We start from the raw sequence: 27,499 nt of genomic DNA, 5'->3' as shown, positions 1-27,499 counted from the left end.
ACGTTGCCCATGTAGGGGATTGTTAGCCTCTTTTCGAAAATCTGGGAATATGTAACCCGGGCAATATATTGTACTGTTATTAATCCTAGTTATATCATGTCATCTAACATGGATTCCGAGCGTAATTTTTCTGAGGCATTATCGTTATTGTTCAACGAATAAATAAATATATAAATATAAATATAGATATAAATAATATGATTAAAACTAAAATAAAGAGGAAATATTATATATAAGAAAATACATATTTAGTGAGAATAGAACCAGGAAATAGCACAAATGAGAAATATACAAGGTCATATCGCAGGTCTAACCATAACACCCGATGATGGATGTGATCCGTAATTTCCATTTCCGGCTATGTATCAACTCGGATCTACCCACCACTTGCGAGTTAATCGCGTTTAAAACAAGAAAAAGTCAAAAGTACTAAAGTCATACCTAGCTTTTGGTAATACACATCAGATGCTGGATTCATATATAGCTGAATTTGGAAGATATGCTGTGGATATGTCAGACATGTGAGATCTTGATATAGGCCTCTCTATATGGAGTTTGCAGCCAGATTAAGCATATCCTGCATGGCATCATTACAGGTTACCGCCTGAATAATGAAGAATCACCCAATACCGAGTCATACTGTAATATATATATAGAATGTTACAAGCCGGTGGGATGGGATCTGTGAGCATCGACAGTACACTATTGGACACCGACAATGTTGTACAGACGAAGATTTTCAGCTCAGTGGAGAGATCACCAAAACGTAGCGGAAGTGATCGGTAGCTGTAGTAACAGACTGCACCAGTCTCAGCCTTGGAGCGAACTGTTAGGATCTATTGGCTTGGATTCCACCCCCAAAGTACTCCGTAGCATGCAGAAGGGCACTGACTCCAGGTAAGTGGGATGGTTCATGGACTCGACCTGTAAGTGGCACTGCCTACATGCACGTCGGTAGCAGATACTTGCATACTCCGTTCATTCAGCGTCCTTGCCCCAGAGGGCAATGAGTATTTTGAATTGCGTACTAGTACGGAGTGCTATGTATGGATTTACGGCGCATATGCCGGTCTACCTGCTAAAAGTCATGTGAACCAGGTCGAGACCATTTACGACTCCGCAATTTGCGAGACTATTCCCTCAGTCGGTTACGAACCAAGCAGTAGAGAACGCATATTATTGCATCGAGATCCGATACATTAGCGGTGAGCTGAGAACTCAAACTCAGGAAATCGCCTCCCCTCAGTTCCCCAAAGATTCGCCTTGTCTCTAGTATGCCCTTTTGCTCATCAGTCACCTTCCAAGTATTTTTCATACCTGGCAGCATTAATCTACACGTCACACAGGACCAAACAAAGAAGGGTTCCCGGAACACTGGTTGAAACCCCTGAGATATCCTTCGAAACAATGGATGGATTGCTAGTTTAATATTGTTTCTGTGTTTTTATTTATTTATTTATTTATCTCACTAGGTACGGAGTGCTTCCTTCTCGTTTGGGAAGTGGTATCACCCACGCGACTGTGGTTTGACAGTTGCGACTCCCACCGGTTTCCACCACTCGGATGAATTACAGATCTGGGTAATCAGTTTAGATTATCAAGGAGTACTCCATAGTCCCTACCGATTAGCCGCAGAATGCCCTTGGCGAGCTGGTGTTGGATCATTGTCGGTAAAGCATGGAATACATCATTACAAATATTATCTAGAGAGAATTTTCATGAGGGGCGTGGAAGCTACGCCGCCATCCTTTCAAATTCCAGTCTCATTTTCCCCTATCAAAATTCGAGAGGTTAGAGGGGGAGTCGTACCACATTCGCCTCGGTGACATTGACTTTCTCTGTTGGCGGTCAGCCACACGCTACATGGTTAGCCACTGTTGGTGGGATTACCGTAAGAGATGGAGCTGATGAACTATCCACCAATGCAGATAACAACTTGCATGAACGGTGCACCATTGTCCATGCTGCCTAAGGTTACACAAACAATGCAGTTACGGCCATCATCGCCCAAACATGCCTTGGCTTTTTCTTGTCTTGATATATGTATATGTAGCAAGGAAGGGGATTAAAGTTTTAAGAAAAAAAAGAAGCATTCTGATGCAAAGAAAAGCCCCCTGAGGTCATCTACATACCAGTGAGAGTCATCGCCAAACCCATCAAAGTACGGGTTGGATTGGATTGGACTGGTATTGCGCAAAGCATACACATCACATTGCTCGAGTGTCTGATTTGTGAGTTCGAAGAGTCCGGACTTCCAAGGCCCTGTGTGGGATCGGAATACATACAATACCTTAACCCCGTAATTTTCCGTACACACAGTGTATGTACAGAGTCATATGAGAAAACGCGGCCCAACCCCTGGCCATCCTTGCTAGGGCCCGTCTAACGATCGCTAGAGGCGGGGACCATGTGGGTCGTTATTAAGGCTGGACCTCCTAAGTCTTCAAAGCGGCGTGCGATGGTGGCCACTGAATGAGTCTTGACCCATTTATTTTTCAAGCTCTTTGGTTGCTTTATCCAAACCCCGGTGTCAACAGTCAACACAAGGGATTGGTGCTAGAAGTTGTGGCTCTAAACTTTACCATGCTAACCCTTTGAACCGTCGGGTGACTTGGAATCATTTCCGAGATCCTAGATCATAATAGCTTTTATTGAGTATAGTAGTATACTTAATTAGATATCAATCGCAAAGATAACGTAAAAGAGATAGAGATAGATGGGATGAATCATCAGCCGCATCACTGGTGTACCAGGAAGGTATGGAAACGCCTCCCCCATAAATGGGGAGCGTTCTACGAACTGGCTACTATTTATTGCTTTGGGTATTTTAGCGTATGACTGTACAAACGGAGCGCATTTATTGGTAACTCTATTAATCTTTTGCGACAATCATAGCGCTAGAAAATACTAATTTCCGCTCCACTGACCACTGAACCCGGAATTTTTAGGCGTAACGCCATTACGATGATGTTTCAACCTTTTAGGGATTAGGCCAGAAAGAAACGAAAGAAAGGAAAAATAAAAAAAAATAAGAGAGAAAGAAAAAATCGAATGGTATCTTGCGTACCAAGATGGTCAAATGATGCTCATTGACCAATAATTTTTATCTTCGCTTTCTCTGATTTTTATTGTGTCGAAAGTATTTACCTCTTAGGATATTGTTAACCCACGTATATTGTGTTAAATCCATGTTTACTACCGTACATTTTCGGCAATTTGCCGTAACGGCTACCCGTCTTCAGTCGAGGTCATTGTTACCGGTGACCTCCTTTTTCTTTTTCGTTTTGTTTATCGCTCATCTTTTCTGCAATTTCCAGTAAATATAATGGACGATTTATTTTTTTCCTAAGCGGGGTGGATCTCCGGTCCATTCCTGACTCGTCTTCGCTTTTAGTTAGTGTGGAGGCCTTCCCATCCGCCAACAGGCATTATTATTAGTTTGCGAGGATTATTACGGAGTATCGTCAGAGGGTATGGTGACCAAATCGTGTTAGCGGATAAAACTAGTCTGCGAGTATGGAGAAGGCAGAGTAATCATGTTTTATTATTTTCTGATGGTGGTTTTTATTGTCTGAATTTCGCGTCGTCAATGCTGCTGTCGCTCACTTCTGTCTCTCTTTTTGTTTCTCAGCAACCACTCGCGTCAGTTCACTCTTTCATACTCACTCACACCTCAATTGCTGCCTTCCTTTTTACATTTTTTACAGTTCTTATTTTTATTTTATTTTATTTTTTTTACACACCCAACCATCCAACCTCCTTCTTTCTTCGTGACCTACATGGCTGTGTGTCTTACCTGTTGTCAATTCGAATGATAATTATTTGAATTTACCTTTTTGGTCCATGTCAGCCCCCGTCCCTCTTTTCCAACTGTATTGACCCCTCAATAATCTATCTCTGTTTTGATTTATTATTTTTTGATTTATTCCCTCTTTTTTTCTGTTTTTTAATATTTATTATTACCGTCCTATCATTATTGTTTCCCCTGTGATCTGCACCATCAAACTATTCCCCCCCTCAAGACTCGCTCCGTCGTCGACCGCTTCTTCGCAAGTCTCCACGGCCCGGCCCCAAGTCTCGTCTTAGAGCTGGTAAAGTGTTGGTAAAGCTGTCACCGCGTCAGGGGCTCCTTCAACTCGGCCTCCGATCATCCTTTCGTTTAGCAGTTCCCACCAAAACGGGTCCGCTCCTATCACTACAGTGATCACGTCCAATCCTCTGGGTCTTCCATCTTGCTTCCAGATCTGCCTCTCCTCCACCTTCCTGGGAACTACATGACCACCCCCTTCCCCCTCTTCTCCCACTCATTTCTGTCCCTCATCTTTCTTGCATCTAATCAATCCCACTTACCCTCTGACCAAAACTGGTATATCGATGGAAGAGAACCATATTCGTCTCACCTACCGTGGACTCAATAACGTTTGAACTTCGAATGATGACCACCTGGTTTAACTGAATCACTTCCGAATATCATTGGAAGAGATAACCTTTGCCGCCAATACCGCTTATATAGGGTGAGATTCCCCCGGGATAATCTAACTCTGCGACGGAACAAGACCGGCTGATAGAAGCCCCGACAGTCATCCGAACTCTCTTGGTTCATCTGCTGGCAGAGAAGGATAAGGAGAGACAATGACCGTTTCTTACGATCACTCGTCCTTGCGGACCGCCGCACCGACGTCAATGGCTACCCTTGAAGACCGATTTGAAGTGATGAAGGAAGTCGGGGATGGTAGCTTTGGCAGTGTTGCCGTGGCTCGTGTACGGACGGCTGGTTCCAACATCGCACGGAGAGGAACCATGGTAAGACCCGTTCCGGCATCGTGGGGAAGCATCGTTGTGCTGACCTCATCATCAGGTTGCCATTAAAACTATGAAGAAGACCTTCGATTCGTTAGCTCCATGTCTAGAATTACGGGAAGTCATCTTCCTACGGACCCTACCCGCTCATCCACACCTCGTCCCAGCTCTCGACATCTTTCTCGACCCTCTTTCCCGCAAGCTACATATCTGTATGGAATATATGGATGGTAACCTCTACCAACTAATGAAATCACGAGACCATAAGCCGTTCGATGGGAAGCATGTGAAGAGCATCCTCTACCAAATTCTGTCGGGCCTTGATCACATCCATGCTCACCACTTTTTCCATCGTGATATCAAACCCGAGAACATCCTCGTATCCACATCCGCTCCGAGCGACTCCGCCTTCAGCCGTTACTCTAACCTAGTGACTCCCCCCTCAACCCCTCCAACATATACCGTGAAAATCGCCGACTTTGGCCTCGCAAGGGAGACCCATTCCAAGCTACCTTACACTACATATGTCTCTACAAGATGGTACCGTGCACCTGAGGTCCTTCTGCGTGCCGGTGAATACTCCGCACCTGTGGACATGTGGGCGATCGGAGCCATGGCCGTTGAAATCGCTACATTGAAGCCGTTGTTCCCGGGCGGCAACGAAGTTGATCAGGTTTGGCGCGTTTGCGAGATAATGGGTAGCCCAGGTAACTGGTACAGTAAGTCAGGCACCAAGCTCGGCGGTGGTGAATGGAGAGATGGATCCCGTCTTGCTCAGAAACTGGGATTCACTTTCCCCAAGGTATGTCACCCATAACATATGACGATGGAAATAGAAATTGACCATTTGTGCAGATGGCCCCTCATTCAATGGAAAGCATCCTCCAAGCACCCCAGTGGCCGACATCTCTCAGCCATTTTGTCACTTGGTGTCTGATGTGGGACCCCAAGAATAGGCCAACTTCGACACAGGCATTGAATCATGAATACTTTGCAGATGCCGTTGACCCATTGAGGCCGAAGTCCTCAACTGCCCGATTGTTGGGTCGGAAAACTTCTGACAAGAGCTTCAAGTCTCCTACTCGGGAAAACAGTGACTCGCCCTCTCTCACATCCAAGTCGTCATGGTTCAGGAGATCATTGATCGGAAGGTCTGATAGCGATAACGAACAGTCTAAACAGCCTGTTGTCTCCTACAGCACAGCACCTGAGACCACCAAGAGTAAGCCTGCGCCCAGTAAGCGTGCCACTTGGGCAAATGGGGCCCCGATGCCTATCTTGCCCTCGATCCGACCGGTATCCCCCCTTTCCAATGCAGTCACAGCACAAGCGAATTCATGTGTTGCCGGCGACAATGGAAAAGCGAGCAAGAAGATTGGCAGACAGCTTTCGCTTAACTCCCATGGCAATCACTACGCTGATGTCCATAGGCAAGAAGCGGAGAGGGCTTTAAATGGTGGAAATCCTCTTATTGGTGCCAACCAAAAGGAAAGCTTTTTCTCCCACCTTCGCAAACGTGCTCGTAGGCTATCCGGCCGTAACCAGGGAAACGTGGGAAACGATGATGTTGAGGCTAATGCTGGTTGTATGCCTTGGTCGAATCGTTCATCTTTGGCCTTGGACACTGCCAGTGCTAACGACGCCAAGCAAGGCTCTGATTTGTCGGAACTGGACAGAGCCCTTCAGGGCGTGAAATGCTCTCTCGATTCGACTGCACTCGGCAATGTTCCAGTCTATATTACCTCGCCCGTGGAGGGCATAAAGAGGCAGTCCATGCCTCAAGGATCTATACGATCAATGGGAGATAGCCCCGTTTCGACCAGTGGTACTGGTGCGCCAATCTCCAGCCGAACTCGGCGTGCGCTGCAGCTCTCAAGTCACCCTGTTCACCGCTACGAAACACCAGAAGAGGAGGATGAGCTTCTTGATGAAGCATTACACTCGGCAAGCAAAGCTGCGAGGCGACTAGCACAGACCGAGGCATCGTCCGATGGGTCATCGAATTACAGTCACCCGGCCATAGGAAACGACAATTCGCGAGCCTTGCCTAGCCCCTATCCTACCCCCTCTCCTTCAGCAAAATGTGACGGTGTTTCTTTTGGTCACTCTGATGCCACTCCGATTAGGCGACTGGGGCTTCCCGATGGCAAGACAGACACTGTCACAAGTACTCGCCAATGGCCTACCCCACCTTATGAGGATGGGGACTGGAACCATTCAGGCGCTACAACCTTTATGACAGGGTCGACCTATAGGTAGTTCGCCCTTTGAGCGTTGTACCATAGGTGGATGTCGTGTTTTGATATTTATTTCCCAGTCTTGTTTGGATTTATCAAAGAGAGAAAAAGGGGGGAACGCACGGTAATTGGCGATCTAACCAAGCATGGCGTACAGGATCTGGTGTCTTGTATTCTTTCGTTTTTCCGGCGGTTGGTGTTTGTCTTTTTTTTTTTTTTTTTTTTTTTTTGTGAAAACATCTTCTCTCCCTATATTTGCATGGGGCAAGGATTAGCCCGGGTTCCTTTTCATTTGTCTTTATTGTTGTCTTCATACCCCAAAGGCCTTTATAGATATAGTCGGCCTCGCAACCTGGTTTCGGCATGCGGTTTTCATATCTTGTCTTTCGTTTTGCGGTGTTCTTGTTTGCACATTGTTTTGATACCAAATGCGCGAGTCGCGAGGTCTGCTATCGTTCCTTATATATATACATATGCATTGTTAACCCAACATGTCTTATTTCCTGCCAACAGTTTTTGTTTTCTTTTGTCACATCCTGTCATCATTACCTCCGATACACTTCCTAAGCTTCTTTCCCTAGCCTCTCCTTTTTCTCTTTTATCCCTTATCCTCACCTGCCGCTCATTGCACCTCACCTAGGGAATTGATGCGACCTCTGTGCAAAAACTTTCGATTCACCTCATGTACAATTTTCTTGTTGCTGGGAAGGACCACTGGTGGCTAGTCTTGGGCTCTACACACCTTGTAATATAGTACTTATATGCGGCTGTCACGCCGTCTGTTTATACATATATATTTAATCGAACAGGCCACAAAGTGCTCTGTACTTCATATTGTTTACCTTGTTTGCGTAGGATCGGCAGTAGTGGCAGTTGATAAGCGTTGATGGGGAACGGTCGAGCGGGCCGGGAACAACGATTGTCCGCCTTTCGCAGAATTTCTGTAGCAGGTAGTACTAACTTGGCCCTGTGTAGCACGTTATCTTAACATCGGCTATGGACATTCTGCTCCCGTGAATAGATCGCATATTTATTACGTATTGCCATTGTCTCCCCAGAGAGGTCGCCACTACATTGGACTGACTGGTAGCCTGGGACTGAAAATAACTCCACCTGTTCACGGCCGCGGAGCTATCAGATTGTGAGACAATATCCACATAATTCAAAATCTTTCATTGCTTTCTGAACCTCAATATTCTCCTCTATTTTTCTTTTCCTTTTGTCTTTCATTGTCTGCTCCAATGGCGGCCCAAAGGCAGGCCTCGTCCGCTTCCCAAACCCCACATATCTCGCCTGCAGAGCTTTCTTATCTCCACACATCTCTTGCTCTTCCAGGTAGCCCAATTCGACCGGATGGACGCTCGGCGGCACAGTTTCGGCCCTTGACAGCAGAGACTGATATTCTTCCTGGAACTAACGGTAGCGCGCGTGTCGGTTTTGCGGACGGCACTCAAGCAATCGTCGGAGTGAAGGCGGAAGTAGAAAAGACAGTGATCTCGGCAGATGCGCTCAAACTGCCGCAACAGACACAGGAAGAATATGCAGGGAATAATGACAACGTGGGAAACCAAGGGTCGGGTTCTGGACATGGATCATGGGTGCAGATGTCGATCGAGATCCCAGGGTTCCGGGATGACGATGCTTTGCCAGTTTTCTTGTCCGAGATGATGCGAGAGCCTTTGGTTGAGTCTGTATCAAGTGAGGGCTCTGGGAATGGCGAGATGGCCGGTGGGCTCAAGGGAAGGCTGGTGATCAACAAACGGTGGCACTGGCGATTGTATATTGATGTAGGGTGTTTGTTCAATTTCATGTGGATGGTCGACTCTAATGCTGTTGATTTAGGTTCTTCTTCTCTCCCAACCCCAATCATACCCACTTCCACTACTATCCTTAACGACTCATCTGGCGCTACTGTCGACGAAGCTTCCGAAGTTGAAGTCACAAGGCGAGGAAGATCCGTTTTTTGACGATGATTGGGATGCTGCAGAATATCTATATCCACGCTCTACTTCGACAACATCCCCTACTTCTTCCCAACAAGTTCGCCCCCCAGTAACATTGCTCGTTGTCTCTGTAGGCGAAAACATTATTTTCGATCCTGATAGAGAGGAGATTGCTGTTGCTGATACGGTTTTGGCCGTTTCTATCACTCGGGATAGCGACTCTGATAGCCTGAAGCTCGTTTCCATCCGCACGATCGATCCTCCTTCCAGGTTAACACAACCTGGTGTGCCTAACTCGGAAAATGTGACTACCTTAGGTTCCACGGCTGCTGCCGAAGAAGCAGCCATTTTGAACCCATCCACAGGCGAAGAAGAGGTTCCGGGTGTTTGGAGGCCCCGTCGTGGAGGTGTGAAGAGAAGCACGGTTGCTCGCGTCGTTAAACTCGTGCTCGAGAAGGGTGGTGTTGGTGAGGAGGTTCTCGAGGGTCTAGAGGGTGTTCAAGTTGGGTGAATGGATTGATGCGACATTTCATTGTCCCGAATAGGGATGATATCGTGCCCTACGTGCGCCCTCTATTTGTCTCCTACCATGTAGCCGTTGCCGGCGGAGATAGAAATGCTCGGCCGAAGTATGCGCATCGCTACTGATTCGCTACAATGTAGGAGCAGAAGGTCTTCTGTGCGCTTTGCGGAAATGCCCTGGTAACAGGACCGAAGGCATTTTTTTACAGTGCTGAATCAGCAGCCTGCTGAGAAAGATGGATCATCACATCAAACGACAGATGTCATGTACATAATGAATAATACAATGCTAAGACAAAATCCAAAAGATATGCAAAGCTAATCTACATAGTATGCTCTTCAGCATTGTTTATACACCCCAGTCTCTCAATTACCCAACCTCCCATCCACAACCCCAATACCGGCTCAGAAAGAGGTATCTCTACCAGATGCCCAACCATTTCTTGACAGGCCTCTTCTTTCCCTCCCAATCAACATATTCTCCACTTCCTTGTTTCGTCTCCGCATCAGCAGCTATCGGAGACTGATCATCGATCACCTCAGTCTCAGCCTTGCCCTGCTCCTCAGTCGGCTCCTCCAACCCATGGGCAATCCGGTACTGCCGTCTCTTCTCCGCATCCTCGATCCGCTGATGCCGCTTCTCCCTCGTCTGCACGGAGGTATGCTGCACATGCATGCGGAAAACAGCCAACGCCTGAGAAATGGTATCAATGGGGTGCCAAAGAAGATCCGACCAAGACGGAAGCAAGTGCGCAAACGGTGACGACCGCTTAAAGTTGGTAGTAAAGGTAAATGTAGCCAAAGTTGTAAGTACGCTCTAAGCAACCACATTTAATTAGCATCAAGACAAATATTGAACCATCACTGCCACATAATCCAAAAAAGAACTCACCATAGCAATCCAGATATGAATCCACCGGTTCGTCAAAAACTTATGCATAACGGTGCCCTCGGGCGGGAACATATTCGGATACTGCTTGCGCTTCTGCTCCTCCCTCTCTTTTTCCGTGAGCTTAGGACCGTAGTTAATCGGCTCTCGGCCGATGACTCTTCCATTGCGTGTCTGCACGACCCTGCGCGCGGGGTGCGATGGCGGCCGGAATTTGTCTGGCTGTTCTAGGACTCGCGGCTTGCTGTTGTCTGATGCGCAGCGTTGGGTCGTGGTCCTAATGCGATGGTGGGTTATGTTTGCGCGTGTGAGGGATTGAAAGGCCCGTGTAGACGGGATTCCCCGTGGTAGGAGGAATTGTGGAATTGTGACCGAAGCCATTGTTAGGGAAAGGATGTTGGAGGTGGAGTTGATGGCTTTGCGGAGTTGGAACTTTTTTTTCCCACTGGTCGATGCTGATGTGGTTATCACGTGACCTTGACTATATGGACGTTGGGTTTGTTTGATGGAACTTGAACTTTGGACATTTGTCCCTCTCTTTTGATATTGATCTTCTAGAAGCCTGATTGAAATACATACTGCTCCCATAGCTACAGAGGTACTGCAAAGCTGGGGTGCTGTGATACCTAAATACTCGACCGCATATCTCCGAACAAGCATGGCTTCATTCTCGACACTCATTGTCCACTCGAGAACCACTTACTTATGTTACACATTTAAAACTTCATAACTTAAAATGGTCCACTATTTCGAACCCAGTCGATGTCATTGTCCGACAGTCCTACAAATGCATAAACAAGGGTTGCAAGGAATTGACCATAAACCGCTCCTAATATGGAGCGAGAAGGTCTGACACAACTCAAGACATCTCCCAAGTTAATAGGCAGACCCCTTCCAAGGTTTTCGATACTTCATTCACTCACCATGATGAAGTAAGCCAGCATATGCTGTTCTCTCCAAACATCTCATTATATGTCCCGGAGAAGCACCTTGTCAGGTTCCTCGGCTAGGGCTCTCAATGTCATGCGCGGCGATCAGTAGTTCGGCGGAACATGTCAGGCTAACTGTAATTACAGCCCGGGCCTGTTTCAATAGTTTCTATATCATTTAACGTTGATCGGCAATACACCCAGAGGTACATAGTTCTAGAACATCTAACTGAAGTGAGTAACGGTTATTTGTTCATACTATCTGCCATGTTCCAAGCAGTTATCTGGTATGTCTATAAGCTCGACGGGAAACAACACTAGATTCAAGTAAGCTTGCTTTTCCTACCCAGTTGCACTCGGATGCGTTACGTTACAGTCGGTAGCTGAAAATTCCATGTACAATAGACAAGATGGCGTATGTGTGGGGTCAAAGCGGATGTTCTCCTCGTTCTTCGAAGCCCAATGCTGTATTGCAGCTGTCAAGTGAGGCGACGGAAGTCCATCTTATATGTAGAACTAAAACCAGGGAGCTTGATGCGAGGGTCCATCAGCTCAGAAGATTACCACTCCTAGGGGAAGAAAGGTCAAAACAGGAAGAGGTGTGGAACTATTGATACACCTGGAAGGGTCCTATACTACTTCGTGCAAGAAGCTTAGTTGAGGGTGACGGAGAGAAGGGTCCAAACGAATTAGATGTCTGTAATAAGTTTCCTCAAAGCATCGAATAGTAGTGTAGTCTTTGGGCTACTCTGCTTGTGCTGTTGTTCTGGATGGATAACTACGATGCTGGGCCAAGGGATTAATGCATACCAGGCGACCGTCCAGGAAGAGGGTATCGTGAGCTCCCCGTCTGGACAAGTTCTATTCATTGAATATTCTGGTCCGTTAAGAATAACTGCCTCAGGCTCTGGCCTCAATTCGGGCCAAAGGCGGCGGCCGAACACACAGACCAGTCACGAGAATTCTGCCCGTTGGGGAACAAATAGCAAAGCAGGCATTTCCAAAGCCGGGTCCATCCATTTCCACTCCGGCCCAGTTCTCCCCGTAATCTTTTGTTGGGTCAAACACCGTCGAGATATGAGATCATACCTATGTAAACCCGGCTTTTGCGAAATGACCATGACTGACGCTCATATCAATAGTCCTGTAAAATGAGAATGAGAATGTGATAAGGAGTTGATTACCGTACCAGACAGCTTTCTATTCCCGGGCAACGTAAGTGTACGTAACGTTGTTACATCCTTTGTAGCGGTATAGGACGTCTCCTCCCCATAAAATTGGAACCAAGGAAACAAAAATAGGTGCTGAAAAAAGACACCGGTTGGTTCCCTTGTCCCGAGAGAGCCCGTTGAGTGCTGAATCATCCGGTCGCTGATTGGCCGAGGCTCGAATCACGGGAGGCATCGGGGGCGAAGACGGCGCTTTGTACAAATTGCTGCGATCGCAAGTTTTTCTTCCTGCCCGGTTTTTTTTTTTTTCCCTTCCTTCAATTGATCTCCTCAATTCGCTTTTGGGATACCCTCTTTTTGTACACTATCCTTTCAACACCTTTTCAGTCTTTTTAGACTTTTACTACACACATTCACAATGGGCAAGGACGCTAGTTTCGCTCCTGGTAAGCTACCTCCCTCACTCCCTGGCTGGTTGTCTCCCCGTTGTTTGTTGAGCGTGTCCCATCCCGTCATTCACTGCTGGTGTCTAAACAAACACGAATTGCTTCTTGCGATGAATTGAATGATGGCTACTGCTGTTCGAGTAGCACAATCTCCCCAGCAGCTCTGTGTTCCATTTTCTCGAGGCAGTGAACAGTCTGCGACATTTGTCTTCGCACCCATTGATTGAAGCACCACCTATCTTTAAGTCCACAATACCCAATCATCCAGAGCAACATGACCAGCTTTGACACTTTCTGTCTTATTACCATTGACATGCGCGAGGTCGAACTTGAGGCCGCGGAGAAAGCGAAGCAGGCGGCTAACATCCATATTCCTCCAGGTGACTCTGCCAAGGGTGCTAAGCTCTTCCAGGTAAGTTAACATCGAAACATAAGCAGAATCGCTGCGCAGTATCTAACATGATCTATAGACTCGCTGCGCTCAGTGCCACACTGTCGAGGCGGACGGTGCCAACAAGGTCGGCCCCAAGCTCCACGGTCTCTTCGGCCGCCAGACCGGTTCCGTTGAGGGCTACGCCTACACCGATGCCAACAAGCAGGCCGGTGTCACTTGGGATGAGAACACTCTGGTATGCACTATGCTCCACACTTGCGAGCTATCTTAGATTGCAGGCTGACGTACTTGACCTAGTTCAAATACCTCGAGAACCCCAAGAAGTTCATCCCCGGTACCAAGATGGCCTTCGGTGGTCTCAAGAAGGGCAAGGAGAGGAACGACCTCATCACGTATGTTTACTCGCCATGGCTTTCTGTTCCAAGAGCTCTTGTGCTAACCGTTCATGCTCCGCCAGTTACCTCAAGGAGAGCTGTGCTTAAATTATCCATTTTACGTGAATAAAATTCTTTCTTCCACCCGGTTCAAGCGGCTTGTCGCATCGGATCTGATACGTTCCCAGATCCTCGGCATATTGACGGACAGGGCATGTAATATTACTCAATACCTTGTTTACTCGCAATAGACGTGATTTTCCTTTGTGCTCAGGATTTGCGGGTTTCATAGAGACGTGTTTCCTTCACGATTTGTCTATGTTGGGCCTATAACCTTATCGCATTTCCCTCTCGATGGTCATGTTTTTCAGTTTTGTGTACCATGGTTAAGTTTCAGGCCGTAAGGCTGTAATGAATAAAGATATCTCCTCTCATGACGACAGTCTTCACTCCCTCGCTCTTGTTTGAACTAACCGCAGATACCCGTTGAGTTCCTGTGATTCAACCACGTGCGTCATTGGGTTGTCACGTGGATGTATGGAAATCCCGATTCGGGCACTTTGGGTTGGGCTTTATTCCCGAGATGTTCAACGCTCAACTTACCGGCCGTTGCCTTGACCCGACTCGAACGAGGAGCCCCTCTTCGAGGTTCTTACGGTGTGAAGATGATTTCTATCTAGGAGCTATCATGGTCCACTCGGATGAGTTCTGTCCTATCGTCTTGGACCAGCAGTGGGAGTTACGGCAAACTGGCGGTCGATCCCTACCGGCCGTGGATGCTATTGGACCGGCGGATTGGACTTGATTTCTCGAGGGAACATCGCAACCAGTGTTTCAGTGACTAACCACGCCGATATCTTACCACTAGTCTAGAGCAAACCTACCAGAGGGTACCTATCCCCAAGGACAGGACAGTAACTACGATGGACCTGTACGGAACAGTACGGGTCTGGAACCCGTTGGCACATGACCCCTTGGACTGCCCACCGCCATTGGCCCAGCCACCACCTGCGCCCCTCTCTCGCTCTCCCGATAAAACAACTCAAACCCCAAAGAGCGATGCGAGGGGGGGTATCGCTGGTTCATCCTCCTTTGGTACCTGGACACGAAATAGAAAGGAACACGAACCGCATTCCTTTGAAAACGTGAATGAATACTCGCAGAACACTTAATGATATATTGTTGTTGGCTGATTCCAAGTCGTCGAACTAACGGCATTTACAGCGGACTGCTGATCACTGTGCCACAACGTTTCTAATGCAAGCGCCTCTGTAACTGCTGCAAGTACTCCGTATCTACTACCTACCCCGGGAAAGCGAGCGTGACTTGTCGCAACCCAGTTAGTCGGTCGCTCCGTCCTCAGGCATCAAGGCCTCGTCCGCTGGCATCTGCTCCCTTTTGCATTCCCATGTCTTGCGTCTGCCCATTCCTGTACCTTCGTTCTGACCTGCAGACTACTCTTCGTTTCTTGTCTTTTCCTACCTACCACCTGTTTACCTTCTCCCCGCCTCTTATCGCGACAGCGCATAAGACCGATCCCACCTCGTCTTAGTGCGCTTGCGACTAACCCCTCCACAAGCTATCACCTTACCGCGACAATCTAGGAACTGTCTCGTCCACTCAAAGTCGTCGCTTCAGCGTCGCAACGATTGAAGTGGCTTTAATAACGTCGTATAGGTTGTGCGCAACGCCGTCCACCATGTTGGATGAGCTGGATAACGTCTTTGACGAGCATCCCTCATTGGATGCGTCGCTCGAGGACTTTGAGAACCCAAGTAATGCTCACCGTTCTCCGGTGTTTGGTCTACCGTCACAACATTCAGGATTTCGGTCAGAGGAATCCGACGTGGAAGAAGATGACATGACTCCCAATGGGGAGCGCTGGTCACCCCCAGGGTTCCGGAGGTATGACTACGTCCAAGGCAGTGGGTGGTACCGCCATCAACCCTATTTGCGCAAGGTCGATCAAGATCGATTAGGACTAAAGCCCACTGTGGGGCTAAGTCCGTCGCAATCGCGAGAACCTAGCCCGCAGTACGAAGACGCTCTCGAGGACCCCATGACCGGTAAAAGGAGTAATTCTACTGATACAGGGGACCTTACGATCGCTGCCAATGTTCCGCTGCCGATAGACCCAGACTCACCCCACAAGGCTCGGTCACCCAGTCCACGCCGAGCACCGGAGACCAGCCCCGCCCCGGAAGGACTGGAGTTTGGCTCGGAGAATAATCTAAGCAATTGTAGGCTTTATCTCGGTTTGAACCCTGTCCAGCATGCTGGCGCGGGATACTAACGAGTGGGCCTTTCTCAAGATATCCGGTTCGCTGTGCGCGCAGAAGTTCAGCAGCGCGAACCCTTTGTCGCATTTTTTAGTTACTTGCGATCCAAATTCGATAAGGTCACTAGCTCCAAATCCAACACCACCATTTCCATTCTGGTAGCCCTACTATCCATAGCATTCATGCGCGCCTTGTTCTTACCCAGTGTACCGCAAGCAATCCCAGACCTGGTGAAACTGTCGGGCTTTGCGCGGTCTTTTGAGCCTCTGATATACTATTCAGAGAATGGCGTACAACAGATAGGGACGTTGCAGGAGACCGGTGTTGCTGTCTGGGATCTGAGTGAGTCTGTTCGCGGTACCAACATGACCAGCGCGCCGATTATAGTGCGCCAGCTGGATGAGTTGTCCGAGTCCCTGAAGTCGCTGTCCTTGGAGTTGACGCGCTTTTTCGCCAATGTGGACTCGGACGTCGACTCAATCTTGCTCGTCATGGATTGGGCCAAACGGGAGCTGGAGACATTATCGTCTCAACCGCCCAGCACGCTACCTTCTATCATGCTTGACAATTTGCACGATCTTTTGGCGCGACTCGGCACGCTAGAACGTGTCACCGTCCCGGATGGGGATGGTGTTGGTGGCGAGCTAAATACTCCGACCACCTTTGGCCACGTTGTAACTGCGTTGTTCGGTCAGACATCGGCTCAGCGTACACGCTCTACCCTCACACGGACCTTCACTGAGTTCCTATCGGTACTTGAAGAGTCTATTAACAGTGAGCTGACACACTCAACAGCGCTCTTCGCGCTATTTGAATCTATTGATCGCCAGTTTCTCAATATTCAACGTACGGTTGTGCGTGAGTCAGATGCCCAGGAGCGGGCTGAAGGTGAAATGCTCAGCTCTCTTTGGACCCGTGTTCTTGGGCCCGACGCAGCCGTTGTGCGGAAGTATGAGAAGAACAAGCGGCTACTGGCTAATGTCCGTAGCCGGACGGTCGCTAACAAGCATCTCCTCATGGACCACCGCGGCCGGCTGCTTACTCTTAAGGTCAACCTGGAAACTCTACGACGAAAGCTTGTCAGTCCACTCGTTCGACGCAACGATTCCGTGAGCTTCGCTGGTGCTATTGATTCAAGTGGTGGTCGGAGTAATGGTCGGATGCTAGGGCCGGTTGAGGCTGTAATTGAAGGCCAGATTCGTGGATTAGAGGGCAGCTATGATTACCTTCGATCTGTCCGGGAGAAGCAGAAAGCCAAGTTAATGGAGATGGTGTATGGATCAGGACGAAAGCTACCGACCCACTCTATGCTTGCCGACGGATCAGATAACTCAGGGTCCGATACCATCGAAGGGATCTGACAACGAAGCTGAGATCTTATATAGTCGCAGCATTTCCGTTACGACTATCCGCATTAGCCTGGCTTTCCTTCTCTCACATATTTCACATTGTATTTCATGGCGTTAGTCCGTCTCTACGCTCATTTGGGATTGGCGTCACAGGTTACTACTTATGCTCGGTCTGGTCTGGTCTGCTTGAGCGTCTCCACTGTTGGGTCTTTGGTGCCTGGCGTCTACAACTGCGGTACTAGGTCATCGCTTCTCTCATTTCCTCTTCTGCATTGACTGGCGAAAGCGAGGCAAAAGCGATAGACGCGTTGCTTGACCATTTCTGTACTTTCTGTGACTTCTTTTGGAACCTTAACTGAGGATGGTTTATTGGGTGTTTATATTCTGGTTCTCGGGTTAGTGGATGACTGGAAGGCATTTCGTGGTGTATGGGTTTGTCATTAATTCCCAATTTAGCCAGCTCTCCTTTTTCTGTCTCGCCCCCAATAGGCGTAACCATTCCAAATACGAGTAGGCACATCTTGAAGTGTATTGACACGCCCAGTCGTGCATGGACTGCTTATATAGTATTGTACAATCCCGTCGGCGACTAATTTCCCCGACCCGGAATGTTTTGTATTGATTCCGCATCGGAGTAAGTCATCCGACTTCACCTGCTTCCACCCTGGGAATTAGTTACACCGCTCCATTCGGGGTAAATTTTGTATCGACATGCGCCTCTTGGCCACAGGCAGGGCGCTGCGCGCCACCAGCAGCAGATGGGCAATCGGCAGGAACGTGCGCATTCCGCTCTCGCATGTCTCGCACATCTCGGACCCTCTCCGCAGAACCTGGAGCTCAACACCAGCTCTGAGTACCCAAGAATCTACGAACCCGAATCAGAAGCCGGGTCCTCGGGTCTCCATCAAGAAGCCATCTTTAACAATTGAAGATAAATCTTACCCCACAGACCAATGGACCAACACTCCCGATACGATCCTCTCCCATGTCGGAAGACGACTCTACCTCGACGAAAACCACCCCCTCGCCATCACCCGGAAGCTAATCGAAAGTCAGTTTCCGGGTCCCGTGTACGGAAACTACCACGAGAAGAGTCCCGTTGTTACGACCGCGCAAAATTTTGATGTTCTCGGTTTCCCGCTGGATCATCCCGGTCGTAGCCGCACGGATACCTACTATGTCAATGAGAAGACCGTGTTGAGAACACATACCAGCGCGCACCAGCAAGCATACTTCCAACAGATCAACCGAAATGAGAAATCACGTCCCGAAGAGGTTGGGTACACCGTTGTCGCGGACGTCTATCGCCGAGATGCTATTGATCGCAGCCACTACCCCGTTTTCCATCAAATGGAGGGTGCCATGTTGTGGAAACGGCCCGACATTGAGCCATTGAAGGCTGCGAAGGGAACGGCCGCCAGGATCACGGATGATCTCAACCGCATTCCGACTCACGACGTCGCCGTCGAAGACCCGAACCCCACCATCCATGCAGAGCGCAACCCACTCCAGGCAGAGCACCACAGCGCGGAGGAGGTCGAGGCTATCGCGGCGCACCTCAAACGCTCTCTCGAGCGAATGGTGATCAAGATCTTCACCGAAGCTAGCAAAGCCGCCGCCGCCGCCAACGGCAACGACTCCAGCGAACAGGAACCACTAAAGGTCCGCTGGGTGGAAGCTTATTTCCCCTTCACCAGTCCGTCCTGGGAACTCGAAGTCTTCTGGCAAGGCGACTGGCTCGAGATCCTAGGCTGCGGTGTCATCAAGCAAGAGCTGCTAATCAACTCCGACGTGCCCAATCGCATCGGATGGGCCTTTGGTCTTGGCCTCGAGCGCATCGCCATGCTCCTCTTCAACATCCCAGACATCCGACTCTTCTGGTCCCGCGATGAGCGCTTCCTCTCCCAGTTCAAGGCGGGCCATATCTCCCGCTTCGAGCCCTTCTCCAAACACCCGGCCTGTTACAAGGATGTCGCCTTCTGGCTTCCTTCTGCGGCCGCTAGCGGCGGTAGCGCTGCCGGCGGCGCGGTGCCAGTCCACGAAAACGATATCATGGAGATCGTCCGTGGCGTTGGAGGCGATCTGGTCGAAGACGTCCGCCTTATTGATGAATTTACGCACCCGAAGACGGGCAAGAAGAGCATGTGCTACCGGATCAATTACCGCAGTCTGGAGCGCACGTTGACGAACGAAGAGACTAATGATCTCCATGATCAGGTGAGGGAGAAGCTCGTTGGCTTGCTGGGCGTTCAGTTGAGGTAATCGATTTAATCGGAATGTGTGTCATGTGGTATGGATCCTTGTATAATATCCCACGGCTATTTTATGATTGGTCCCCAGTGTGTCTTTATCTGTACAGTATCTCGAAAATAAAATGTCTATCTCGACTTCAAGTTTGATGTTAGCTTATTGCCTACTTGGATTAAGTAATGGAATGTAGGGGTGTTGAGTATGATATTCTTGTGAAGGCTAAAATGATTTGGATCGAGCAGTTTAGCTGGTCGGACTCTTGTGGCTTGGATATACATAATATATTGGTACGTGCCCTTTGATAGACTGCGTGAACAGGTAGATATAAGATCAGTTTAGCACTGTACTTATCAGAATTGAATCAAAAAGCATCACCTCATTTTTTATGAGAACGCCCTTGGGTATAGCTGTAAGAGTGTTTCAAGAATCAAGTATATATGTATTATGTCTGCAGGAAGAACATAAAAGATCATCCACGATATTATTGATCTAGAGCAAAAAGACTTGAACTATAGTTAATTGAGACAACTGCTGTGCTTTCTATCGCCGCCGCCGAGGAAACGGGGATATACCTAGTACTCTTGCGCATAGTTCATACCGAAGTCTACAACGCCGTCTAAATTTACCCAAGGACGAAGGAAAAGAAAGATAGACAGAATGATAGTAATGACCGATCCAGTCAATCATCTATTAATGTAGATCGTCATGACCCGTTACCGAAACGACCCAGCCCAACAAACAAGCAAGGAAAGGAAAGGAAAGGAAAACCCAGGATCCAATGCCGTGCAAGTAGCTCATATCAAAAAAAAAAAAAATTGCCAATCAGACCACCCTTTTTTTGTAGAATGACAAGACCAGATCATTGCATGTATTATACAGGTATAATGTGAATATAGTGAGAGGTGAGAGGTGAGTTTCAAACGCCAGACATGAACACGGACAAAAAAAGAAAAAAAAAAAGAAACACGAAAAGAGGGCAGATCGTAAGCCTTCCAATCGTATGCAAACAAATAGCGGGTGTATCATACACATGCATTCATAGAGAAAAGACGTGGTATCACGGTTGGTATTACCGCAATTGTTTATTCCTCGCCATGAAAGGTATTTGGTATATTATACAAGTAGAATAAGAGAGATGGTAAAGTTGCGTTTAGGGGAGATTGAGGTCAACATGCTTGTATGGATGATTGATTTAGTCGTTCTTGACAACGCCGACCTTGGCAGCCTGGGAAGGTGTCTCGTTAATATCGCGAACCAATGGAGGTTACTATGACAGGGCGGGGGTTGTGCTTACTCTCAAGACACGTCCGTTCAGCCTGAAGCCCTTGCTCTGAGTGTACATGATATCACCGTTCTCCTTGCCTTCAGCCTTGGCCATGAATGTAGCCTCGTGCATGTTGGGGTCGAACTTCTGGGTCTTGCCGTCTTCAGCAGGCTCGCTTGGGTCGAACCTCTCCAGACCGTGCTTCTTGAGGGCGTTCATCAAAATGTTCTGAGTCATCTTCAGGCCGGAGACGAGATCCTTAATGTCCTTGTGTTCAGGCTCGTTGGAGTTGAGCTTGGCCTCGGGCACAGCCAGGAGGGCACGGTCGAAGTTGTCAATGCTCTCGAGAAGATCAACGGCAAAGCGCTGGATAGCAAAGTTGCGCGCGTTGTCCATATCACGCTTGGTGCGCTCCTGGAGGTTGAGGAAGTCTGCGACTGAGCGGACATACTTGTCCTGTTGCGTGGCAGGTTAGGTATGTGAAGAATGGTTTGTATATAAACTAAAATAGTTCGGAATAATCAAGACATGAGGAGCATCACTGATAGCTTACCTTCAAATCAACAACCTCCTTCTCCTTCTTTTCAAGCTCCTTACGAACGGCATCCTCGGGGTTCTGGGACTCCGATTCAGCATTTTCATTCTTCTCCTGCTTGCCCTCTTCGGCCTTGTTCTCTGTGGAATAGTTGCGCAAGCCAGGCAAAGGAGCAAGTGGACGGAGGGATTGCGGCTGGAATTGTGACGTGCGGCGGAGCGCCGATGGTGCTGAGGACGTCGAACGAACGGAAAGGAGAGAGCGGGCGGCTTGAGCCTGTCTGAGGATGGTGCGCTGGAACATTGTGAAGGGGGAGGTTTTAAGAAAAAGCGAGCAATTGCAGGTGAAGGAAGTGATATGGAGCTGTCGTGCTAGGAGGATGGGAGAGTCAGCGATATCGCTAGAAAAGCAGATATTTCGGCATAAATCACCTGACCGCCTTGGCCGGCTGGGAGGAAAATCCTCGGGCCGATGCGCCTTTGTTGTCCTTCTCTATGCGGGTTACTATGTGGTAATCGATATTGTAATAGAAATGCTGCGCAGGTAGTACTCGAGGGCCCTAGGCTGATTATAACATATGGCTTACTGTTGCCAAGGGAGGCAAATGAATCATGGCGATACGTAGTCACATTTAGGAAGCAGACTGTTTCGGATAGACCAACTTCGCGGCTTCTTTTGGTGCAATTGATGAATCCTTCAGACTACGAAGTGTTCTTTTGTAACATCCATGCGAAAAATGTTTTGTCGTCTGTTCTACTGGCCAAGATTGAATAGGTAGAGAAATAAATTGAAACGGAAAGAGACGAGTGATCCATAGTCAAATATCAAAAACAATAAGGTATATAATAATAAGCAGACGAACTATTACCAGAAAAGGATTAGTCAAGACGGCGTAAAAGTGAAAGCTATATACACAAATAGGTCTCTCGCCTCAATCCCCCTAGAAAGCTAAACCGACCGCGGACCGACGATACGTCGTGTAGTAATTGTGATCGAATTCATCATATCCGTTCTGCGGATGCTGATGCTGTTGTTGACCTTCAAAGATAGTTGGGTAGATGGTGGGCTCATCAACTTGTTTAGGTATATAGGGACGAGAAAAAGACATAGGCACGTCCAACTCCTTTTCCAGACGGGGATCAATGTGGTGTGGACGAGCTGGGGTGACTGCTGTAGTATTGCTGGATAAAGATGGGGTAGTCTTGAAGCCCCCTGTTAGGCTGGTCAGACTTGAGGTGATAGTAGAACCACTGAGGGTACGAGAGCGGATGCGGAAGGGGTTTTTGTCGTTGAAGGTGGACTTCCAAGGGGATACGGAGGAAGAGAAGGAGGAGACCTTGTTGCTTGACTGGAAGAGCCATTGGGTGACGCGGCCAGATCGGGTGGGTGTTGTTGTTGCTGAGTTAGGGTTACGATTCTCGGAAGGAGTGGTGGGTGGTCGGGTGTCCGTCGGTGTTGTTGGGGGTCGTTGGGTGGTGCTTGATGAAGGAGAATCCTCCACTGGGATAGGGGGTAATGGCCTGTCCTGCAGGTTGGTGCTGGCGTTGGTAGGAGTTCTAGGGGGTATAGTGACTCTGCTTGCTTGTGGCTCTTTGGGAGGCTCCGGCTTCGACACTACCAATCCGCAACCATTGACTGAGTCCAGACTAGTGTAACCAGAGTGATGCTGACTTGCAGTCAGATCATTATCTGCTTGTGAATGAGCAGAAAAGTGAGGGACCAAGGGGTTACTGAAAGGAACTCTTTTATCCATGAGCTGTTCCATAGTAGCTAGAGAGGATCGCCGGGATCCAGAGCCGACAGGTTTCCGCACTAATTGAAAAGAAGAAAGTCGGTGGGATTTGGCGCGGGATATACGGGAGATATCAGCGGAGGTTCTCAGAGTGCGCGGAGGCCGTGTAAGTACTGGGCATTCTTCTTCTACTTGAAATGTATCAAACTCAGGAAGATCTGGTAGTCCATTGCCGGAGGCTTCGAAGCTCAGCTCAAGGGGTCGAAACTGTCCAGGAGAAGGGAGAATAAAACTGTCAGGATGGAATCCCCTAGGAGAAGTTGCGAAACTAGAGACTGTTCTGAATTCAGAGGGCCCACTAATTCGTAAAGGAGCAGTTGACTTTCTCTTAGAAGTAAAAGACGCTCGTTTGGACCTTTGCGATGGCAGCCTACTATTCAGCTCCAGTGATGGAGTAGACGATGCCCAGGCTGGTGGACTTGGCCTGGGGAGAGCACTGTCGACGGCGAGCTTCATCGGGGGAACGAGATGAGGCTGCGTATGACATACTTTCAACTCTCGCTCGACCGCTAAGATATGAGAAGGCTCAGCAACTTCCTTTAGCTTTGCGGGAGACGATATGTTAAGCAGGTATACATACTCTTTCGCTTCAGAGACTGTTGGTGGTGGAAGCTTTCGTCATCGCCCCCAGAGCCCGGGCAGACGAACAAGCAGGACGAGATCCAGCCAGCGCATACCGACCCTGCCTGCTCAATTGCCCGCTTCATGGCTGCCAGCGCTTCCAAGTCGTTGGTCCATCATCCAGTGGGGTCCCAACCGTACGGAAAAAAAGAGAAGGGGAAGAATCAGATGCAGGAGGGAAAGGCAGGGCACACCGGGCAAAAAGCCCCAAGTAAAAAGGGACCCCAAACGGGTGGACAACAATCAGCTCATAGGTGGCTGGCATAAAGCAGCACTGAAACCCTTGTGACCAACCCCGCGGTGGTAAGAATATGGGCCAGAAGCGAATCGGATTCGGTCTGTCCCTTTGTGCTTATGCATTGTGGGCGACGGTCAAAGTATGATGAGTTGGGTTGATAAGACCAAAAGAAACGAGAACAAAGAGGTACCAGACCAAACGGATTGTCTCCTGACTCGTCACGTTGCTTTGATTGGATCCCCTCCTCGACAACGTGTGTGAAGCGGTCGATCTGCGGCGTGCTGACCTGCATGTGATTTGTTGGTTATCACGCCGCTAAACTATTGGCTTCCCTGAGGCACCCAGAGTGGGCGCCTAAGGACGCACTGCCATTTGCCCCATCGAGCTTTTGCATTGAAGGTGCATCTGTCGAAACACGTTTCGCCAGTCACAGCTATTAAATCCCCAAATGACGTGTAATTCCACTTGGTGCGAACATTGGACAGGATGGTGCCATGTTATCACACAAAGCAGTTGACCTGTCTCACCCGGTCTCTTGCCGAAGGAGCAGTGCATTGTCAGTGGTTGATGTCTGTACCCTAAATTTACTTTGGATCTGGTTTCGTGCTTTATATATGACCTCACCAGGCACCAAAAAGAAAACGTCCCCTATGTTCCCGAAAACAAAACAAGATGGGATAGAAGCAGAAAAAAAAAAAATTTTTAAAAAAAAAAAAAAAAGTAACTAGAGAAGAAAATAAACCTATACACCGAAAATTGGAAGTAAAACATAAACCAACCCAAACCATGCGTATATGTAGTGAGAATAACTCTTTTTATTGACCCCAAACGTTCTCCTCCTCCAGCCCTTCATACGACCACCCTGGTGTCTTTGGGTCATCATTGTCCGTGCCCTCGTCTCTTTCGGCCGGTTGCCTTACGCGTTCACTGGGGGAACCAGGACCCTCATTATGAGTGATCTCAGACTGTTCGCTCAAGGGGTGGCCGGATGGAGTCCTGGAAATTAGAGTTACATTAGCCTTAGGACTGCGGTTCCAAATAACAAGCACTTACTGGAAATATCGATGTTCTGGCTCTAGCAACGCGGAGCCAGTCGTTCTTTCGTGCTCAACTCGTTCTTTCTCTTCGGCTTCTCGATCTTCGACTACAAGATCAACTAATTGACTGCGGTGTGAGTTTTGAGAAGTAGAAGAGCTCGGGCCTCGCTGAAGAGGAGCCCGGTTTTCAGTACGCTGCCTTCGTGGTTTGCTCGGTGTGCTATCGCCCTTTGGTTGCGTTTCTCCGCTGCTGGGCTCACGTACTTTTCGGTGCTTGCGGGACTTCTTCACTACTTCAGTTTGTGAATTTTGATAGCTGAATGGAGTAGCTAAACGCTGATCCTGTGGCGCCTGATTTGCCGTTATCACTGGATACTGGGCAAAGTTAGCGCGTGAAGTTTCATTATACAGAACTGGTTTACATACATTCCAGTCACCAAACTCGAGCGCTCGAGCCTTGGTGAACAGCTGCTCATCTCCCTCGTCTAGTGTCGACTCCTCAACATCACTGGGCGAGCGGAACCGGTCCACGATACTGCCCCGTCTACTAGATTCGGTGCCACCAAGTAACGGTGTGCGACTGTTGATCTCACCCGGCGTAGGAATCCAGTACTTGCCCTTCCCTCCGCGCTCGTATCGCATGCCGTGCATCATCCGTCTGACCCGAGACTCGGACTCAGCATGGGCCATAATGTGGTCTCCAGAGTCGAATAACCTGTACGCATAATTCTCGCCTCGCAACGTCATCTTTGTGTCTTCGATTAGGTCTCTGATGCCAAAGGCATCCCGCAGCGCATATACTACTGGCAGCCGCGCGGACGAGATGGTTGGGTCAGCATAATCATGCCAAGAGAATGCATACCAATGAGTAATCGCAAATATAGGCATTTCAAAGCATATCAAGGAGTCCTGAATTGCAGCGGCGAGGTTGTCAGGAGTGTACCCCGCGACACCGTTGGATAGAGCTCCGAGCCACTGCAAGATGGACAAGAAGAAACCCTGCCAGTAGGAGGCAAAGATAATGAGTTTGACACAAAGGAACTTTGGCACGGGGCGGAATGGCGCTAGGTCGTTGTGAAGGCAAACCCAAAACATCGCCAGCGAGTACAAACTTATCGTGACGCTAACATTATACACAATCCCTGTCCAGAGGTAACCAGAGGTTAACCCCAAGTAGCCCTCTTGATAGCTATCCGTGGCTTTCATAACGATAGAAACGATAGCTAGGATTGGCTTTAGCCATGTATACTGGAGGATACCGCGCTTGACGGCCAGGAAGGTGTGCGGATCGGAGATATCGAGTTTTGGCAGGAAATGGTTTAGTGGCCAGGCATGTTGTATGGGAGGACGGCCGTGGGTCATAATGATCAAGGCTCGCTCGCCTCCGAGAAAATTGATGAGTAACTGGAAGAAGGTGTAGATCGTAAAGGCCTGAATGTGACTCGTCAGCAATGTTCATAGCTGCCTAGCTCGCTATTTATACCTCATAAACATCGCGAACAGGGTCCAACCAAAGAGACGCCTTCAGCGATACGATGCTTGTCCAGGAAGCAGCCGCATATATTGGAACCCTGATATGTTTAGTTCAACGCTGATACTCCACAACTGAGCAAAAACTGACATCAGAAGTATACGAACGACATATCGTTGGAGGAGGGGTTTTCGATAGTTTTTCCTTATCGTTATACATCAGTGCAAGGTTGAGATGACCAAAGTAGATTGGTGCCCGTACGTTTGTAGCCATATCGACCTTTTGAGATAAGACAAATAGATGTTAGCAAAAGCTATATCGTATCGGGTGTTGAATAGTGCGGGGAAGGGTGTGCTCTCACAGAAGCGACAAAAGTGAAGCCACCAGGGACGAGACACCAGAAACGATCACCACAGCTTTCGCTAGGCTAGAGCCTGTACCTCCTGAGGATGACATGGTGACTAGTGTCAACAAGACTCGCGGTTCTCGACCGCGTGCACTTTTAGGTTTGCGTCCACCGGTAAAGCATTCCGCACCTTAACAAATGCAGCGAAAAGAACAAAGACAAATCATACCCCGTCCAATGAACTGAAGATTGTCAAAAGCCGCCTAGAGCTCCTCCATAGACAAGGAAAGCACTCGCATGACCGGAAAGAAGGCCGTTGTGAAAAAGTTGTGTAGACTAGGAGGATCATCGCCCAAGCTGATATTACTAGTATCATTGGAGCTACTGGTTTCAGTTACAGCGGGCCCGTGACACCGCCTAAGGACGTAAGCATATGCGCCTCGCCGCATTTAGATTTACTCCGTTATCGCGACCTCCGCTGTCCCCTAAAAAGTTAGTTGAAATGAATTGACGCTTTTGCGTTGTATATTTTCTTCTGCTCGTTGGTGTCCCTCTATGGGACATAGTATAAGCATACCAGTATAATATATCACTGGCATCTCTTTCTACACTCA

The 27,499-nt window shown here is 48.6% G+C and overlaps 11 protein-coding genes across 11 annotated transcripts; 7 read left to right on the top strand and 4 right to left on the bottom strand.

Moving 5' to 3' along the window:
- Nucleotides 1–4,437: 4,437 nt before the first annotated feature.
- BDV27DRAFT_8388 (serine/threonine-protein kinase) lies at nt 4,438–7,096 on the top strand. The gene is made up of 4 exons (XM_032077737.1): nt 4,438–4,514; nt 4,581–4,803; nt 4,859–5,602; nt 5,656–7,096. Exons 2-4 carry the CDS (start codon nt 4,633–4,635, stop codon nt 7,057–7,059), a joined length of 2,319 nt encoding a protein of 772 aa, XP_031926395.1. The 5' UTR covers nt 4,438–4,514; nt 4,581–4,632; the 3' UTR covers nt 7,060–7,096.
- On the top strand, nt 6,945–7,874 carry BDV27DRAFT_8397 (uncharacterized protein). Its single transcript, XM_032077741.1, has one exon. The coding sequence runs from the start codon at nt 7,090–7,092 to the stop codon at nt 7,675–7,677; it is 588 nt and encodes a 195-aa protein (XP_031926394.1). The 5' UTR covers nt 6,945–7,089; the 3' UTR covers nt 7,678–7,874.
- Nucleotides 7,875–8,035: 161 nt separating this feature from the next.
- BDV27DRAFT_8378 (exosome non-catalytic core subunit RRP42) lies at nt 8,036–9,663 on the top strand. Its single transcript, XM_032077732.1, has 2 exons — nt 8,036–8,824; nt 8,880–9,663. The coding sequence occupies exons 1-2, from the start codon at nt 8,279–8,281 to the stop codon at nt 9,489–9,491; spliced, it is 1,158 nt and encodes a 385-aa protein (XP_031926393.1). The 5' UTR covers nt 8,036–8,278; the 3' UTR covers nt 9,492–9,663.
- A 95-nt stretch (nt 9,664–9,758) lies between these two features.
- BDV27DRAFT_130125 (uncharacterized protein) lies at nt 9,759–10,782 on the bottom strand. The gene is made up of 2 exons (XM_032067360.1): nt 10,395–10,782; nt 9,759–10,319 (listed from the first exon to the last, which is right to left on the bottom strand). Exons 1-2 carry the CDS (start codon nt 10,770–10,772, stop codon nt 9,924–9,926), a joined length of 774 nt encoding a protein of 257 aa, XP_031926392.1. The 5' UTR covers nt 10,773–10,782; the 3' UTR covers nt 9,759–9,923.
- Nucleotides 10,783–11,509: 727 nt separating this feature from the next.
- BDV27DRAFT_130123 (uncharacterized protein) lies at nt 11,510–12,580 on the top strand (the record flags this gene model as incomplete). The annotated part of the gene is made up of 3 exons (XM_032067359.1): nt 11,510–11,647; nt 11,726–12,464; nt 12,510–12,580. Exons 2-3 carry the CDS (start codon nt 12,014–12,016, stop codon nt 12,575–12,577), a joined length of 519 nt encoding a protein of 172 aa, XP_031926391.1. The 5' UTR covers nt 11,510–11,647; nt 11,726–12,013.
- Nucleotides 12,581–12,786: 206 nt separating this feature from the next.
- BDV27DRAFT_130122 (c-type cytochrome) lies at nt 12,787–14,140 on the top strand. The gene is made up of 5 exons (XM_032067358.1): nt 12,787–12,935; nt 13,316–13,347; nt 13,406–13,564; nt 13,627–13,721; nt 13,787–14,140. The coding sequence occupies exons 1-5, from the start codon at nt 12,908–12,910 to the stop codon at nt 13,809–13,811; spliced, it is 339 nt and encodes a 112-aa protein (XP_031926390.1). The 5' UTR covers nt 12,787–12,907; the 3' UTR covers nt 13,812–14,140.
- Nucleotides 14,141–15,402: 1,262 nt separating this feature from the next.
- Nucleotides 15,403–17,343, top strand: BDV27DRAFT_146235 (uncharacterized protein; the record flags this gene model as incomplete). The annotated part of the gene is made up of 2 exons (XM_032070539.1): nt 15,403–15,958; nt 16,001–17,343. 2 exons carry the CDS (start codon nt 15,403–15,405, stop codon nt 17,341–17,343), a joined length of 1,899 nt encoding a protein of 632 aa, XP_031926389.1.
- A 603-nt stretch (nt 17,344–17,946) lies between these two features.
- BDV27DRAFT_8349 (phenylalanine--tRNA ligase) lies at nt 17,947–19,726 on the top strand. The gene has a single exon (XM_032077726.1). The coding sequence runs from the start codon at nt 18,043–18,045 to the stop codon at nt 19,591–19,593; it is 1,551 nt and encodes a 516-aa protein (XP_031926388.1). The 5' UTR covers nt 17,947–18,042; the 3' UTR covers nt 19,594–19,726.
- A 632-nt stretch (nt 19,727–20,358) lies between these two features.
- grpE (mitochondrial nucleotide exchange factor MGE1) lies at nt 20,359–21,745 on the bottom strand. The gene is made up of 3 exons (XM_032067357.1): nt 21,399–21,745; nt 20,876–21,301; nt 20,359–20,806 (listed from the first exon to the last, which is right to left on the bottom strand). Exons 1-3 carry the CDS (start codon nt 21,681–21,683, stop codon nt 20,774–20,776), a joined length of 744 nt encoding a protein of 247 aa, XP_031926387.1. The 5' UTR covers nt 21,684–21,745; the 3' UTR covers nt 20,359–20,773.
- Nucleotides 21,746–22,118: 373 nt separating this feature from the next.
- BDV27DRAFT_8233 (uncharacterized protein) lies at nt 22,119–23,862 on the bottom strand. The gene is made up of 2 exons (XM_032077701.1): nt 23,753–23,862; nt 22,119–23,697 (listed from the first exon to the last, which is right to left on the bottom strand). The coding sequence occupies exon 2, from the start codon at nt 23,626–23,628 to the stop codon at nt 22,321–22,323; it is 1,308 nt and encodes a 435-aa protein (XP_031926386.1). The 5' UTR covers nt 23,629–23,697; nt 23,753–23,862; the 3' UTR covers nt 22,119–22,320.
- A 900-nt stretch (nt 23,863–24,762) lies between these two features.
- Nucleotides 24,763–27,206, bottom strand: BDV27DRAFT_130109 (OSTA/TMEM184 family protein). Its single transcript, XM_032067356.1, has 7 exons — nt 26,901–27,206; nt 26,801–26,818; nt 26,690–26,743; nt 26,552–26,639; nt 25,495–26,499; nt 25,085–25,443; nt 24,763–25,027 (listed from the first exon to the last, which is right to left on the bottom strand). The coding sequence occupies exons 1-7, from the start codon at nt 26,993–26,995 to the stop codon at nt 24,847–24,849; spliced, it is 1,800 nt and encodes a 599-aa protein (XP_031926385.1). The 5' UTR covers nt 26,996–27,206; the 3' UTR covers nt 24,763–24,846.
- Nucleotides 27,207–27,499: the final 293 nt, after the last annotated feature.

This window comes from Aspergillus caelatus, assembly GCF_009193585.1.
Source record: "Aspergillus caelatus strain CBS 763.97 unplaced genomic scaffold BDV27scaffold_117, whole genome shotgun sequence".
NCBI classification, from domain to species: Eukaryota; Fungi; Ascomycota; class Eurotiomycetes; order Eurotiales; family Aspergillaceae; genus Aspergillus; species Aspergillus caelatus.
The sequence above is the reverse complement of the archived record's forward strand: the minus strand, read 5'-3'. Positions and strand labels throughout refer to the sequence as shown.

What these genes read in the sequence shown, in the direction of transcription:
- BDV27DRAFT_8397 (XM_032077741.1), top strand. Translation starts at nt 7,090, where the DNA reads ATGTCGTGTTTTGATATTTATTTCCCAGTCTTGTTTGGATTTATCAAA.
- BDV27DRAFT_130109 (XM_032067356.1), bottom strand. Translation starts at nt 26,995, where the DNA reads ATGTCATCCTCAGGAGGTACAGGCTCTAGCCTAGCGAAAGCTGTGGTG. An exon ending in CTGTTCGCGATGTTTATGAG is followed by an intron (nt 26,500 to 26,551) that starts GTATAAATAGCG and finishes AGTCACATTCAG; the next exon opens with GCCTTTACGATCTACACCTT. An exon ending in TCGAGTTTGGTGACTGGAAT is followed by an intron (nt 25,444 to 25,494) that starts GTATGTAAACCA and finishes AACTTTGCCCAG; the next exon opens with TATCCAGTGATAACGGCAAA.
- BDV27DRAFT_130125 (XM_032067360.1), bottom strand. Translation starts at nt 10,772, where the DNA reads ATGGCTTCGGTCACAATTCCACAATTCCTCCTACCACGGGGAATCCCG. An exon ending in TTCATATCTGGATTGCTATG is followed by an intron (nt 10,320 to 10,394) that starts GTGAGTTCTTTT and finishes GTGGTTGCTTAG; the next exon opens with AGCGTACTTACAACTTTGGC.
- BDV27DRAFT_8233 (XM_032077701.1), bottom strand. Translation starts at nt 23,628, where the DNA reads ATGAAGCTCGCCGTCGACAGTGCTCTCCCCAGGCCAAGTCCACCAGCC.
- BDV27DRAFT_130122 (XM_032067358.1), top strand. Translation starts at nt 12,908, where the DNA reads ATGGGCAAGGACGCTAGTTTCGCTCCTG. An exon ending in AGGGTGCTAAGCTCTTCCAG is followed by an intron (nt 13,348 to 13,405) that starts GTAAGTTAACAT and finishes CATGATCTATAG; the next exon opens with ACTCGCTGCGCTCAGTGCCA. An exon ending in GAGAGGAACGACCTCATCAC is followed by an intron (nt 13,722 to 13,786) that starts GTATGTTTACTC and finishes ATGCTCCGCCAG; the next exon opens with TTACCTCAAGGAGAGCTGTG.
- BDV27DRAFT_8378 (XM_032077732.1), top strand. Translation starts at nt 8,279, where the DNA reads ATGGCGGCCCAAAGGCAGGCCTCGTCCGCTTCCCAAACCCCACATATC. An exon ending in ACTGGCGATTGTATATTGAT is followed by an intron (nt 8,825 to 8,879) that starts GTAGGGTGTTTG and finishes CTGTTGATTTAG; the next exon opens with GTTCTTCTTCTCTCCCAACC.
- BDV27DRAFT_8388 (XM_032077737.1), top strand. Translation starts at nt 4,633, where the DNA reads ATGACCGTTTCTTACGATCACTCGTCCTTGCGGACCGCCGCACCGACG. An exon ending in TCGCACGGAGAGGAACCATG is followed by an intron (nt 4,804 to 4,858) that starts GTAAGACCCGTT and finishes CCTCATCATCAG; the next exon opens with GTTGCCATTAAAACTATGAA. An exon ending in TGGGATTCACTTTCCCCAAG is followed by an intron (nt 5,603 to 5,655) that starts GTATGTCACCCA and finishes CCATTTGTGCAG; the next exon opens with ATGGCCCCTCATTCAATGGA.
- grpE (XM_032067357.1), bottom strand. Translation starts at nt 21,683, where the DNA reads ATGTTCCAGCGCACCATCCTCAGACAGGCTCAAGCCGCCCGCTCTCTC. An exon ending in AGGAGGTTGTTGATTTGAAG is followed by an intron (nt 21,302 to 21,398) that starts GTAAGCTATCAG and finishes GCCACGCAACAG; the next exon opens with GACAAGTATGTCCGCTCAGT. An exon ending in TGAACGGACGTGTCTTGAGA is followed by an intron (nt 20,807 to 20,875) that starts GTAAGCACAACC and finishes ACACCTTCCCAG; the next exon opens with GCTGCCAAGGTCGGCGTTGT.
- BDV27DRAFT_8349 (XM_032077726.1), top strand. Translation starts at nt 18,043, where the DNA reads ATGCGCCTCTTGGCCACAGGCAGGGCGCTGCGCGCCACCAGCAGCAGA.